At 37.4% G+C, this 15,021-nt stretch overlaps 1 protein-coding gene across 5 annotated transcripts in view; it reads right to left on the reverse strand.

The window, feature by feature from the left end:
• rxfp1 (relaxin family peptide receptor 1) overlaps window positions 1-15,021 on the reverse strand; it is a 74,089-nt gene that overhangs the window by 17,353 nt on the left and 41,715 nt on the right. For all 5 annotated transcript variants that reach the window (XM_013270295.3, XM_013270297.3, XM_005467252.4 and 2 more), the window contains exons 3-11: window positions 11,137-11,220; window positions 4,614-4,719; window positions 2,647-2,718; window positions 1,861-1,932; window positions 1,488-1,559; window positions 1,264-1,335; window positions 991-1,059; window positions 792-863; window positions 488-559 (exon numbers count right to left, since the gene is read on the reverse strand). In XM_013270295.3, coding sequence (XP_013125749.1) covers window positions 488-559; window positions 792-863; window positions 991-1,059; window positions 1,264-1,335; window positions 1,488-1,559; window positions 1,861-1,932; window positions 2,647-2,718; window positions 4,614-4,719; window positions 11,137-11,220 — 691 coding nt within the window. The remainder of the gene's footprint in view (window positions 1-487; window positions 560-791; window positions 864-990; window positions 1,060-1,263; window positions 1,336-1,487; window positions 1,560-1,860; window positions 1,933-2,646; window positions 2,719-4,613; window positions 4,720-11,136; window positions 11,221-15,021) is intronic.

Below are 15,021 nucleotides of genomic sequence, written 5' to 3' on the forward strand. Positions count from 1 at the left end.
TGGCTATAGGAGTGAATATTATCTTGAATAGTTGTTTGTCTCTGTGAGACTGATAACCTGTCCCGGGTGTACCCCGCCCTTCCACAGGGGTTTTCTAAAAACCCTTCAGCCTAAATGTTACTTTATTAGACACATCTTTAAATGATGTCAGTTATTGCACTGAGCAGTGTTTGAAGTTTGTCCGTCTAAGGCAGGAAGCTGCTGTATCTTAGGTGTTACAGACTGTTTTAATGACGTCTAGGATAATCTTTGGAAGCGATTAAAGCATAAATCTGGTTATTTCAGTGCTTTTTTAAATAGAACAGAGCATTTATAGTGTTTTTAAATGCTGCCGTTTCCTTCTGTTCTTTTGGAACTTCTTAAGTCATTAATCACAATGGATCTTCAAAAATCCACATCTTAAATGGCCTCAATTCAGCTTTTTTTGGCACAATCCTGAGAGTTTTGTTTTTTTTTAAGTTTGTTTGTGCAAAATATTTTTACTTACAATTCTCCAAGCTTTTGCAGGACTGAGAAAGCCTGTTCATGTACGTAGCTGATCCTATTTCGCTGCAGAACCCTGGAGACAGGCAACAGACACAGAAAGAATTATATGACTATTTTTCCTACCTTAATCCCATTTAATGAACTGCCAGAATTGATCCCACACATAGGATAGTACAGTTCATCAATTTGTATGAAACTAAGGTTGATTTGCAAGCCTCTTACAGGAATTGCAGCAAAAGAAAAAAAAATGTAAATGCAAAGACTGCACCTCAGCCATGTAACAAATTATGTAAATTTATACTTACAGAACTGTCAGCATGGTGCATGAGCTGAATGAGGCATTGCCAATCACTTCAATGAGATTTCCTTCCAGGTCGCTGCAACAACATATTATCAAATGAACACAGATAAATGCATCCAAACTGCTCAGAAAGAACAGATCGATCAACAACTTGGCACTTGTATGTCAGTAGAAGTTTAGATTTTTTTTGACATTCTACTTACAGCCAATTTAGTCTGGGCATTTCTCGACAGATGTCATCCAGCTTTGTCAAAGAGTTGTTCAACAAAACCCTGTCAATCAGCAAGACAACATGAAACAAGGTGAAAGGCCTTTCTCTTAAAGTTCAAAGAAAGAACACTCATTTGCTCGTAGCTGCCAAGTACTCTCAGTTGCACCACTTTTGATGATTTGAAAGGACGTCACAAGACGTAAAAAAACCAAAATGAACCCCCAAAAAGCCTTTACAGCAGAAAAAAGTAGAAATAATGACTCACAATAGAACAAGGGAGTTCAGTCCTGAAAAGGTCGTGGAGGATATTTGATGGATGCTGTTATTTTCAAGAATCCTAGAGTAAAAACAAATGCATCAAAAATAGAATACAGTTTTGCACAATATGAAACCACATTCACTGACAAGCATACCTGAAAGTAATCAAAAAAACCACAAGGCAAGAAGAAGAAATAAAAGGTGATATATGTTATAAAAGCTGGTACATACAGCCACTCCAGTTTGTGCAGATCCCTGAACACCCCCGGCATCAAAACCGATATCCTGTTGTTGCTCAGATATCTACATACAGAAAGACAATGGAAGGTTACCTGCACAGGATGCTGATAACAATTTGTAAGTGGTGTTGATCTTCCAAAAGCAATTCATCATTGGTCAGTTTATACAATCTATCCTCTTACAATGAATGTTCATATACAAGCATACCTTGTTAATGTCAAGAAGCAGGATGTGCTAGGTTGCCAAAAATAACTACTGCAAGTGAACTAATGCGTTTCTGCATTTTAAGAACAGATAAGAAACCAATGCAACTCAGAGTGTGTATTATTAAATTACACGTAAAGCAAAAATGTAACAAACTTACAGTCTTGTCAGGTTATACAGCCCTCTGAATGCATCAGGACTCACATCTTGAATCTTGTTGTGCTGGAGATATCTATACATACAAAAAGCACAAAATATTTTCTTGTTTTTTACTTGATAGCTGTAAGAAAAAAAAAACAGACATACTAAGCCATAAAGCCCGAATGCCTTTGCTCGAGTACAAGTAGTGCGTAAATGAAATCGTTCATATCAAATAATGATAATCTCTTCCAGGAATACTCCTTTATATTGTGCACTACGAGCTCGACAAACCCCTGCTGACAGTTGTGTTTTGTCTTGCGTTTTCACACGCGGCGATTCATTCTAATGTTTGTTTATACACATCTCAGGGAAGTTTTAGTCCAGCAAAACCTACCAACCGAATGGTTTCTGGCGAGGGATAAGACCTATTCTCATGCTGCCATATTCAGTGTCACTGTGTGAGGCTGATAAACAACACAAGTCGACAATGAATGAATTTGTATGCAAAGCAGAACAAAAACGTCTGTCAGGGTTCCCAGCAGTCCTCTTAGCTTACACATACCAGCTTTATAGATGTGACGCTTATTTATTGCATTTGCCACTCAAGGTAGAGTGAAGATGCTTTACTCAATGAATAGGGTAGGGTTATAGCACCTGTTCTATTGTGTGTGGAGCTTTTTTAAAAAACAAACAAACAAACAAACAATATCAAAATAAGAAAAGAATATTTTAGAAAGACAATAAGACAACAAATGCAATAAAAGAACGTAAATAGCATGTAATCCACAATTAATGGAAGACTCACAGTTTCTGCAGGCTCTGGTACTTAAAGAATGTGTTCGCTCTAAGTTTCCGAAGCCCATTCCTTTGTAGGGACCTGAGAGACAGGGACATTTACATGTTTATTGCTTGAAACCAAAAGCAACACTCACCTTTGGACACTTGGACAGCATGTTTCTTCTGACTATGATTAATGGGATTTCGTGGCTGTGAAAACTATTTAAAATGAAACATAACATCCCTACGCTGATTCTATTTTTTTTTAATTTTTTTTTTTTAACATAGCAGGCAGTTTAATTTACTCAAAGAAGACTTTTGATATACATATTTTATTATGTTAATATCTTAACTGGATTTCCCACATAAATAAAATACATATAAAAAAGACAAAAGCTCCCTATAATGTCCAACTGACTTTTTCTGACTAAGCCAGTTACCAGAAACATTAATCTGTAAACATGACAAGCTACAGCTTAGTGGTCTTTTAAATTCTGCCTAGAGACCAGTTCAGGGTCAAGAGACCCTGAACTGATCAACTGATTGAGCTGCTGATTCCAAGCCTTTTAAAGGATTAAATGATGATTAAAAGCTCATCTTCTCACGCACTATTCTGTCAAGCAGAAGTGGTCAGTTTTTTCACATTTGGGAAATCATCTTACTATTAATGCAATCTCCTTTGGTGCACCATTCTCTAACTTTGTTTACTTTAACTTTGTTTTTCTTGGATAGCTGGCAAGTAGAGACCGTCCTCTCCCAGAGGCTGTTTGTGCGAGCAGTTAATTATGACTCCTAGTTAGATTGTTTCATAGCCCTCTAGTGGGGAAGATAATTATAATGGGCTCATGAAAGGAAGCGAGGTGATGATTCATTAGAACAAAAAGTCAGTGTTATTTCTTTGAACTGACAATCCATTAAAAGAAATGAAAACAAAACAAAACTAAATTACTTGATTACTAACGGGGTTGGGCCTTACTTTGCCTACTGCCTTAATTCTTCATTGAATAGATTCAAGAAACTGCTGGAAATATTCTTCTGAGATTTTAGTTTTGAGAGACTTTGACAGCATCATCATTTAGCAGCTGCTAAAGACGTATTGATTGCGTTTCCATCCAACTCCAGCATCACTACAACCCAAAGATGCTCTGTTGGGCTGAGATCTGGCAAAAGGGCCCCTCCACATTATGCAAATATCAGTAGCATTACATTATTAACATTATTGTACTTTCCATACCTTCTGACATTTGTAAATGATTGCAACATTTTTCCTGCTAATATGCTCAGAATATTCGCTCACACCTTAAGGTGTGTTGTACGTGTCATATATTTACAAGCTGGTCCACTCAAAATGGCTGTTGCGACCTGTCCGGTCAGTCTGTGAGGACATGTGGTTAATGAGCCTTTTATTATTTATTCCATATACATTATACTTGTCTTAATGTCACATTTTAACATAGGTAACATAGGTGTTGGGCTTATGGTAGCATAGTTGATCTGACTCTGGATGTTGTCCGTTGTACTGATCAAAAAGGCCATATTTTAAATGGGTACAGGAATAGGCTACTTTTTATAGCTTTTAACAGTAAGTCTCAACACTGAGTGGTCTTGTTGAAATATATCCATGCATTTTGTTTAAAGTAGTATATTACTGAACTTAACTTTCATGCAAACAATAAATTAAAAGAAAAAAAAAAAGATTTGAAAAACTTTTTTTCCCCTGAAAATGATTACTTCTACCACCATCTTTGCTCACGGAGAATTGTCCAACAGATTTGAGTTCTTTGAGTGCCATGTCTCAGGCAATAATTTTCACTTTTTACCTTTCAAGTTGTGGCAATGACAGGTATTCACAGTGGCAGGTGATGTTTGAAGTGGCAAATGTCTGCTACAAAAATTCTCGCAAGTTGTGACAGTAATCGCTGCTGATGACTGCCTTTCTGGACATTGCTTGAGTTTGAAAGTATTGAAGAAAAACAGGGGTTATTTTCTACTCACATCATAGTGACATTCATTGCTACCACTGGGATATCTTGAAAATGAGCCCCGTCACAGTCGAGCTCCAGGTCTCGGCACTGGCAGAGCTCAGGAACCACACCAAGCACTAGAGCAATGGAGGAGATAGGGGAAGGATAAACAAATGGTCAACAGTGTCAATAGTGGAGCTGTTTTGAATAACAACAACATAATCCTGCTGGAGGACTATGTAAGCCATGAGATTTAAGCAGGAGAGAAAAAGAAAATGAAAGCAGAATTTATTAAAAGTGACTTTTGGGATGAACAGGTGGGCAATTATTAATAAAAGACTTACTAAATATTCCCAGGATAAGCCAGCTTTGATTACCTTTGATTAAATTCCAATTTGAATATGAAAGATGTGATTAAATGAAGCAGATAAAATTGTCTAACCAGACTTTACCGGCTCCAATGAATTTAAATTATATTTCAGGACGTGTCAAAATGAGCCATAAAAGGAAGTTAATGAAAAGCTTGCCTGTGAGCGAAAACACATTTTCAACCAGAGAGATGGTGAGAGAAAATTTTGAAATTGAATCTGTAGAAGTTGCAGCCTTAAGGGCTGAAGAATTAAGCCAAAGCGCAAGTGGTCTAAGTTGCAGTTCCTCAAGTGGCCATTTGGGACCCAACCAATAAAATGTTCAGATCCACTGCAGAAATAAACATGTTTACATCCTGTTACAAATTGTTTTGGTCTAGACAGCTAACTGTCCCCCTTGAGATAACCGCAGATGGGCTGATGTATTAGTATGCAGGTTTGACTTCTTTGAGTAACACATGTATGTAGATGCAGGCACCTAGGAGTCAGCTAAGAGTCACCTTAATTAATTTGAACCAATGAAGGCTTAAGCTTCTTTATGGTGTTTGTACAATACGGAACAAATTCACAGAGTGAGTCAAGCCTCTAACTGTGAAAAACTGTGGAAAATATGATATCCAGGAGTGTTTATATTTGTTTCAAGTTATACAGTCTCCACACAGATAATGTTTTGTTCTGGTTTTCGTCACCAGTAGAAATGAACCATCAGTTGATAGTTACTGTTAGTGTTTATGTAGGTCATGACTCATTCTGTACAGCCGTTTCCTCAGATTTCTGTAACATTTTGATTTTTATCAGTACATGCATAAACACCTAATTTCAAAGAAAACCCAACAAGAGTAATTTGTTTACTTCTGCTTTATAATTGCAGTAATTGTGGCAATGTCTTTGAAAACAATTAGTCTAATTATGGTCCCCATATCCCTATGATACCTTGCCAATGGCTCTGCAAATTATTCAAGAAGAAATTATAATAAGTGATAAAAATTGTGAACCACACTATCATTATTTTAATGTAGCTATGTGCTAGTTCAACAACAGATTGTATTTGGATCTGAAATACCATTTCTGTTCAGGAAGAAAGTCGATGATGGTTAAGGTCATTGCTAGGCGTATTACTAACACTTGAAGCAATGTTCTGGACTGAAACATCAGATTTATATGAGGATATTCACAAACCTTTGGGTCACACTGCTCACAATCCTGAAACAGAGCTCCCTGGACCAAGCGGACGGGGAAACAGAGTGACAAATCTGATCTAATTAATTATTCAAAAGAGGTTAGTTAAATTATTATGCTGCGGAAACAAAAGACTTGTTATTGTCCTGCATTCTACAATTAGATACATAATTTGTTTGGCACATTTTTAAAAAAGTTTTGCAGCAGTGGATTTTAAATAATAAAGAAAAATAACTTTCAGCTTTAATTAAAGGGGTTTTACAAAAAAATGCACTGTTTACAGCCATTTTAATAAATACTCCTCTATTTTCAGACACTCAAAATTATATACACAACGAACATACAAACATTTTTAACATAAGGATAGTTCTTAATACTTGGATGAAAATCATTTTCTGTCAGCGACTGCTTAAAGTCTAGAAGCCACAGACATCAGCACATGCAAATTATAGGCAATTCTCTACCTTTTATCTCAAGATTCTTGAAAGAGTAGTTGTAAAACAGCAGAGTTCATCAGTAGAGAAACTGCATTAGTGAAGTCACAAATGATCTTCTTGTGACCGCTGACAGTGGACTCATCTCCGTGCTTGTTCTACTAGACCTCAGTGCAGCGTTTGATACTGTTGACCATAACATTTTATCACAGAGCATGTTGTAGGTATTATAGGTACTGCACTGTAGTGGCTTAAATCATATGTATCTAATAGACTCCAGTTTGTTCATGTTCATAGGGAGTCTTGTTCATACACTAAGGTTTATTATGGAGTTCCACAGGGTTCTGTGCTAGGACCAATTCTGTTTACATTATACATGCTTCCCTTTGGCAGTATCATTAGAAAGCATAGCATACATTTTTACTGCTATGCATTTATCTCTCTGTGAAACCAGATGACACACACAAGACTTAAACTGCAGGAATGTCTTAAAAACATAAAGACCTGGTTGGCCTCTAATTTCCTGCTTTTAAATTCAGATAAAACTGAAGTTATTGTACTCGGCCTTAAAAATCTTAGAAATATGGTTTCTAACCAGATACTTATTCTGGATTGCATTAACTTGGCTTTTCGTAACACTGTGATGAAATTTGCAGTCATTTTTGACTATGTACTGTAGCATAGTACTGTACTTCCATTTGCATATTAAACACATATGTAGGACAGAGTTATTCCATTTGTTCAAAAACTCTAAAATTGGAAACATCCTGTCTTAGAGGGATGCTGAAAAATTTGTTCTTGCATTTATTACTTAAACTGGATTATTGTAATTCATTATTATCAGGTTGTTGTAAAAACTCCTTGAAAAGCCTTCAGTTGATCGAGCGAGAATAGCAACAAGACCTAGAAAGAGAAAGGATATTTCTTCCACATTGTCTACTCTTCACTGGTTCCCTGCTAAATTCAGAACTAAATTTAAAATCCTTCTCCTAACATAGAAGATCTTAAACAGTCAGGCCCCATGTTATCTTAAAGACCTCACAGTACTCCATCACCCCTATAGAGTAATTTGCTCTCAGACAGCAGACTTATTTGTGTTTCCTTGGATGTTTAAAAGTAGAATAGGTGGGAGAGCCTTCTGCTTTTAGATCCTCCTTCTGTGGAACCAACTTTCAGCTTTGGTTTGAGAGACAGGCACCCTCTATACCTTTAAGATTGGGCTTAAGACTTTCCTTTTTGACAAATCTTACAGTTAGGGCTGGTTCAGGTGACCCTGAGTCTAACCTTAGATATGCTACAAGAGACAGGTTACTGGGGCTTTCCCATGACGCACTGAGCATTTCCCCTTCTCTCACCATTTATCGCTCACCATGTGTTTATACACCTCTCTGCATTTAATTACGAGTTATTGTTAATCGCTGGCTCTCTTCCACAGCATGTCTTTTGTCCTGTCTCCCTCCCTGTTCCAGGTTCTGCTGGAGGTCATAGTGTGTTGTCTGATTGTTAGGGTTTTATCTGTATTATTATAGGGTCTTTACCCTGAAATGCTGTGTTTGCTCCCTTGAGATGCTCTGCCAGGTCTTTATTACAACTGCCTTCAGTTGCTGCTGTCTCTGGGTTTTTCAGTTTTGTATTTAATAACTGAAAAGCATGCTCTATTAGGTTGAGAGAAGGTGATTGATTTGGCCACTGAAGATTATCCTTTTTTTTGCCTTGAGAAACTCCTGAGTTGCTTTTGGAATATGCTTTGGATCATTATCCATTTGCACTGTGAAGCTCAGTCCGATCAGTTTTGCAGCAGTTGGCTGAATCTAACCAGAATATAGAACTGCATCCTTCAGAATTCATCCTGCTGGAAGTCACATCATCAATAAACACTTGCACTGACATGTCCTTGGGTCTCATATTTAAAATTACATTGAAAAGCAATAAGACACTATGTGGGTGTGTCCTGTTTTCCCTCCCATTTCTGCTGAGGAACCAGGGCACAGCTCGTTCTTCTCAGCAATTAGCCACTCTGCAGTATAAAAGCTGAAGGGAAGCGCTTACCATTTTCAGTGATGGCCAGGCTTAGAGTGGTGAGCTTTAATGGTGTGCTTTGATGGTGTTCCAAGTTTCGAAAAATGTTCTTGAGTACAACATTTGTGAGCTGTTAACAAGTTCAACTTCTAAAGTGTGACATAATATATCATCCCACACTTATTTACTACTATAGGCCAAAGGTGCAGCGGCATAAACAGAAGGCGTAATTACAGAGAACTGAGTTTTTACTTGCTAAGAATCCTAAAGGAAATCAATTGCAGCAGGCCCCTGGAGACAAACATCTTGTTTTGATAATCAGACTTTGTTTTGTTTTTTTCATAATTGAACATATAGAACAGACAGACACACATCTATTGTCTTCTTCCTCTCTCATTCTGTCCTTCTCTCTTATAATCTCCCCCTTTACCTCATTTTAGTACCACTTGCCAATACCTATAACTTTTGTAGTTGTTTACAGTGCTGAATGTTCTAACTGTTGAAACAATAATTGACATGCAAGTAGCAGTCAAGCTTTTATTGGGAGAAGCACACTTTTGGGATGTGCCCTCTTAAAAACGAATAAACACTTTAAAAAGATTTTTTAAAAAAAGAAAAAAGAAAAGAAAATGCAGGAAAAGCTAAAATATTCCCTGGATACTTGCTTCTTAAGATATGAAGGGCAACAGGCCTTCCACTGATGAGGCCAGCCTGGCTTCTTCTTTTAGCTCCTACCAGAACAATTACTTATTCAATGCTCCTGCTCCAACCAGCGTTTCAGGTCATAAATCCACTGCGACTATGAGCTGCTACATCTAACCTCTGGATTAGCTTTCAAGTCATCTTGCTGACTATTCGTGTTCACCCTGAAGAAAAAAGTGGCAATTTTCATAAAAGTTGTGCGTCCCTGTTTTTTTTTTCTATTTCTGTTTGTTTCAATAATTTTGTAAACGCTGTATCAGCTATAGCTAAGTTTGGGAGGGATGACCAACCTCAGCAGTTTTTGGGGGAAAAGGGCAAGGGAAATAAGGATGACTGTATTGTACCCATGACATCAATTTGTTATGACAAAAAAATATATATGTGACTATTTGCCTGCACTGCTGTGCGTGCGTAACACATGCTCATATGGGAGTCATCTGGGAGGTTGACTGGCGGCCACCGGTCAGTGCAGTAGTGCATCTCTAATTAGCTGTCATGTTAGCTATCATCCTACTGATTCTCAGCCTGCTGGGCTTCATTTCTGGGGACACAGAGTTATGCATATAGTCTTTATTTTCTATTCTATGTAGAATAGAAAACACACTGCTTGTCAGTGAGCACAGTGTGGATAATACATAGCTTTCAAACAACTGGCAGATTAAAAAGCATGAGCTGAAAGAGGTGCATATAATGGGAAAAGAAAAATCCAAACTGGATGACTAAAATCGAAGCTTGACAATTTGATTTCATCTTCTTAAGACTGTCATGCTAAGGCCTTTGTTACTTATAGTACGAATGGCAAGTTAAAAGAATAATTACATAAACAGATTGGTCATGCATGCATGATTGATCGTTAAACAGAACAATTTTGACAAAACCAACAATAGACTAAAATTACAGCTGTCATGATGCATAAAATTCCTTTTTTTTTTTTTACATGTATGGAATGGAATAAGATGAAAGGACATCAGCAAAACAGAATAAAAAAGGCTGTGTCAAACCAACATTCAAATAAGTCTGGTACACTCATTTTATTGGCCATACCATGTAAATCTATCAATCCCACAAAAACCCCCAAAACAAACTTACTTTACCAATTTTTAAAAATGAGCAAATATTATTGTTTATATCCTTTATAAAATGAGTTTAATGCATTTATCTCGAAAAACAAAACTTTGTCCAGATTGTGCATATTTGTGCCCATTTTTCTGAAAAAAATAGTTCTCACAACACGCAGAACGTAAAAGTCTTTCCCATTTTCTCACCTCGTGTTCTTTTACATCAACGACATCATTGGATATGTTTCACAAGACAAACAAAAGAAAAAAATGCAAGGCACACTGTGTTTCTGTCCTGAGGTATTAAACTTCAAAAGGCATTTGTTATTGTTCTTTCATCTCGCTTATACAGTGGCGGCTATTAGCTCCCAGTGACTTGACTGGGTTGAAAAGAGGGTTCGTCTGATTTTTACAAATCTGTATTTACAGATGAAAACATTCCAACTACACAAAATGTGAGGTTGAAAGTTTTGGCAATTTTTAATCGCCACCAGCAGTCTTGACTGGTAGAGTTTGAAACATTAAACATGTTTGCTTTGAACTATTTTATCACAGTAACAAAACATAATGTAAACATTTTAGTGGCAAACGGAAGACACACATCTAGGACATTCCTCCAATGCGGTAATAAGCGAATGTCTTCTGTTTTAATTTCAAGTAAAAACAGAAAGTAAATACTGTCATGAAAGCACATCTGATATATTAACACCCCAATGTGTTTGCTACAAAACATTGTGAAAAGCAAATAATTAATTTAAGGATAAAGTTTAAACATTTAAAATGAAGGTACTCACAGCATACATTGGACTTGGTCCTGGCGTTATGACTCGGCATTCCAAAATACTTGTCAAAAAGATGGGGCCATCCATTATTATCCCCTGTAAATTAATATATGACAGACACACAGGGAGATTATGAGTCATCTCTTAACTTTCAAAAACCAAACGTGTAATTTGAGTTAAATCAAGTATGTCAGATTCACCAGAAGGCAAACATTTTTCCCACCATTGATGCTATGAGATACAAAAGCCTACACGAAATATAAAAGACCTTGAGCAGTTTGGGATAACCATACTTGAGATACAACCACCAGTTTGACTGCGTAGCTTTCTGAACTGTGTGTGTTTTGGAAGTCAGAATAATAATCACCCGCTCCAGATTATTCAGTGAATTGCAGCATTCTCCTCGTACCACATTATTGTCCCTGTGTGATTTCTTTTTGTCAATAAATGTAAAACACAGTTTAACTCATATTGGTTTTTGTGAAGGTATAGGGTTTTTGTTTTTTTTGGGTTTTTTTTTTTTGTTTTTTTAATCTCGGACTGGTGCTATTCCTATCTATTATGTTCATTTTCCCCTCTTTGTGATGTCATTAATATTTATTTTGTACATAAGCACTGTGCTTCTAGGTTTTCCTTTTAGTTGCATGCACCTTTGGTTGGTTTGGAGCTAAATCTAGAGGTTTTCCTTGTACTGTGCCAAAGTGATGCTTTCATAACATCAACTCTGCCAACTCAACCCCTTTGCAGTTTCCTTTTAAGCCACAAATTGCTAAAAAAGTGGAAAAGCCAACACATTGACAACTATGTTTGCTCTATTTGTTGCAGTGGCATACAATTACAGAATTACAGCATCCCTCAATTACGTAACCCCACCCCATCCTCACTTCCCTATAGCTACCTTTTGGTGATGAATAGATCACATAACAGAAGTGGTTGCACTATTTGTAATTACAGTTGGTGTGCTATTTGACATACAATTTAAAATAATGAAATTCATCACTTCAGGCTGTCATTCTGGGAAACATCTGCACATCCTTGTCCATACCAGTGGTCTATATTACAAAGCAGGATGTTTGTTCCTGCCTTATTTATCTTCTTCTGAACGTTCTTAAAGGAGTTCGGATTTCACAAGTTCAGATTTTTTTCCTGGGTATCCTTCAGTTGTTTCCTTGCACAGACCCAAGGTCAATGGGTACAAAAAGAAATGGCACTAAGAACAGAGTTAACCACAGCTTTAAGTGTAAAAAACAGAAAAAAACTATAGCACATTTAAAACCAGAGGTAGCCAAAGTGCTTCACATGATCCAATAAAAGTGCAAAGGCAGATAAGCTAGCAGGTGGGAGGCACTGATTAACCAAGCATACAAGTATACAAGTACGCAGATAAGCACAAGCAAGATGATAAAAACAATAAAACAATATAAGCAAAAGAGGAAAGGGGAGGGATGGTCAAGGAGGCCAGGAAGGCTAAGCTAAAAAGGTGGGTTTTCAATCGAGACTTGAAGGTCTGGATTGAGTCAGACGCGTGAATAGTGTGAGGGAGGTTATTCCAGAGGTTAGGTGCGACTGAAGCGAAGGCAAGCAGCCAACAGGCTGTTGGAGGCAAAAGAAAACAACCACTACGTAGTACAACTGACACAGACTTTTGTGACAAAAGAAAGCTATTAAAAATTCACTTGAAATCACCTAACAACTTTTTTGGCTACATCCATCTTGATCGTTTTCCTGCTTAGTCAGGGATTAGCAGGAAAAAACAGAGTATCCATAAATACTGATACCAACCACTGCATATTTTCTTTATTAAATATTTGTCAGGATTCAGGGCAGACTGGGAGGCTCCTTCGGGTGCAGTTACCATCCCAGGCTCCCTGTTCTGTGCACCTGTAAGTAATAACTGATTCTTCCCTAGACTGTACTATCTACCATGATGGTAATTTGGCCCCATTCTTTGTCTTTGGTTTCCTTAACTTGCTTTGTGATAACTCCTCCTTCTCATCTCCTGTTTAGAATCCCTGACCTACAATCTTCTCACCCACCAGAAGAACTCTCCAGTTTAATCCTGTGGACTCTTCAGCTCTCAACCAGTCCTAATACCTGGCTTCTTATTCAACTCAGTAATGCGAAATCACAACAACAGTTGTCTCAAGGTGCTTACAATTGCCTTACGGTGCTCCTTGAAACTCCATACCTTCTGGACTTGCATCTGCCCACCCACTCTCTGCTGTACTTGTTATTCCCACTCTGGAAATGTGCCTGCCAGCAGACTGACCTCCTCACTTCCTGACCTCGGACAACAAGTAAGAATGACTAATTTAGTAATTACAGACACCTCATGCCCACTTAGTACTTCTTTTGCCACATAATTTTGTTTTTCTCTGCCAAGTAAATTAAAGGGCTACTACTGTCAGGGGCTGTGACCCAGCATTTTCAGTTTATTTTGAATTGTTGATTTTCTTATGTTATGTTTGTGATAATATTAAGTTCTTTTGCTATTATTTAGTTTGGGTTTAATTGAGTTTTATTCTAGTTTTTGGTTCGTCCATGTCTCCTGTTTACGTGTCTTTCCTGCCTTCTGTGTAAGTCTATCTTGTCCTCTGTTTTACTTTTAATTATGCTTTCATGGCCCCAGGCTGTCATGTGTTTCTTGTCTGTGTGTTCCACATCCTGTTGTCAAGCCTGTGTTGTCATGTCCACCTCTCTCTAGGTTTCCTATCTTATTTTGAAGAGACTGGTGTTTCCATGTTCAACGTGTTTAGTTTTACTTGTCCCTGTGGCGTCAGGTTCATTTGTGTCAGCTGTGTCTCCCCAGGTGTTTCTACTTCCCTCATTACCCTCCTGTGTATTTAAGTCCTCTGTCTTCCTCTGTTCAGCATTGGGTTGTCTGTTTGCCCTTATGTCAAGTCACATTATGTCACAGAGTTTCTGCTTTCTACTGTTTGGGTTCTTGTTCATGCTCATGTTTGGATTATTTCACAGTTACGTTATCGCATTTTCTCCTTCAGTTTCATGTTCTTGTCTTTTGTCATCGTTTTCATAGTTAGTTTTAGTTTTACCAGTTTAGGTTTTAGTTTTCCGCTTTGCCTCATTTTTCTGTTTTGCATCGGCCGTAATAAAGGCTCGCTTTTTGTTTACTGTCACTTCCTTTCTCCCATGTCTGCTTTTGGGTCCATTCCATAAACACACCAGCGAGCCCCGCTGTGACAACTGCTTGAGTTGGGCTTTGACCATCCCCCCGATATAATACTTTATCAAGTTCTGCTCAGAATAACTACCACAAAGTTTTATTTGAATAACTTCACAACTACAGTGGTAAGGCATTCAGACTATCTTGAAGATATACCCCCACATGAATCCCTTTAAATCTCATCCTGTAAACATTCAGTTTTAGTGGTCATAGTAAAACATCCATCCATCCATCATCCTCAAAAGGTAAGAGGCTAGGTCACTAGATTATGGCAAGTTTATGACCCAGCAATCACCTTAAAATAGGCACATTACAAGGCACAGGTGCCAAATAAATGTCCTTCCTGGTATAAATCAAACAATCTTCACAAGCTATTTTTGGCCTAGAATAAACTACAATTGGTATAGTTAAAGTTATAGGATGTGTATTTTACATCAATCAGTATTTGACTGTTAATGTTTTTTTTTCCTGCATTAAGACTGCATATTTTGTGAAATATCTTTAGTTTAGACACTTCAATAACATATGAAATTCAGTAACAGGTGAATATTTTTCTATTATTGGTAAAGGCACAGTTCCTTACAAATACTAGTTATCAAATACCAGTTATCGCCAGTTATCGCTAAATTTGGTGTTCAATTTAACGTGCTCTCCCAATGTTTGCTGCCATATATTGTGTTTGAGACATACAGTAAATTGTTTTATCCAAATGA

Source organism: Oreochromis niloticus, linkage group LG2, assembly GCF_001858045.2.
Source record: "Oreochromis niloticus isolate F11D_XX linkage group LG2, O_niloticus_UMD_NMBU, whole genome shotgun sequence".
Lineage (NCBI taxonomy): Eukaryota > Metazoa > Chordata > Actinopteri > Cichliformes > Cichlidae > Oreochromis > Oreochromis niloticus.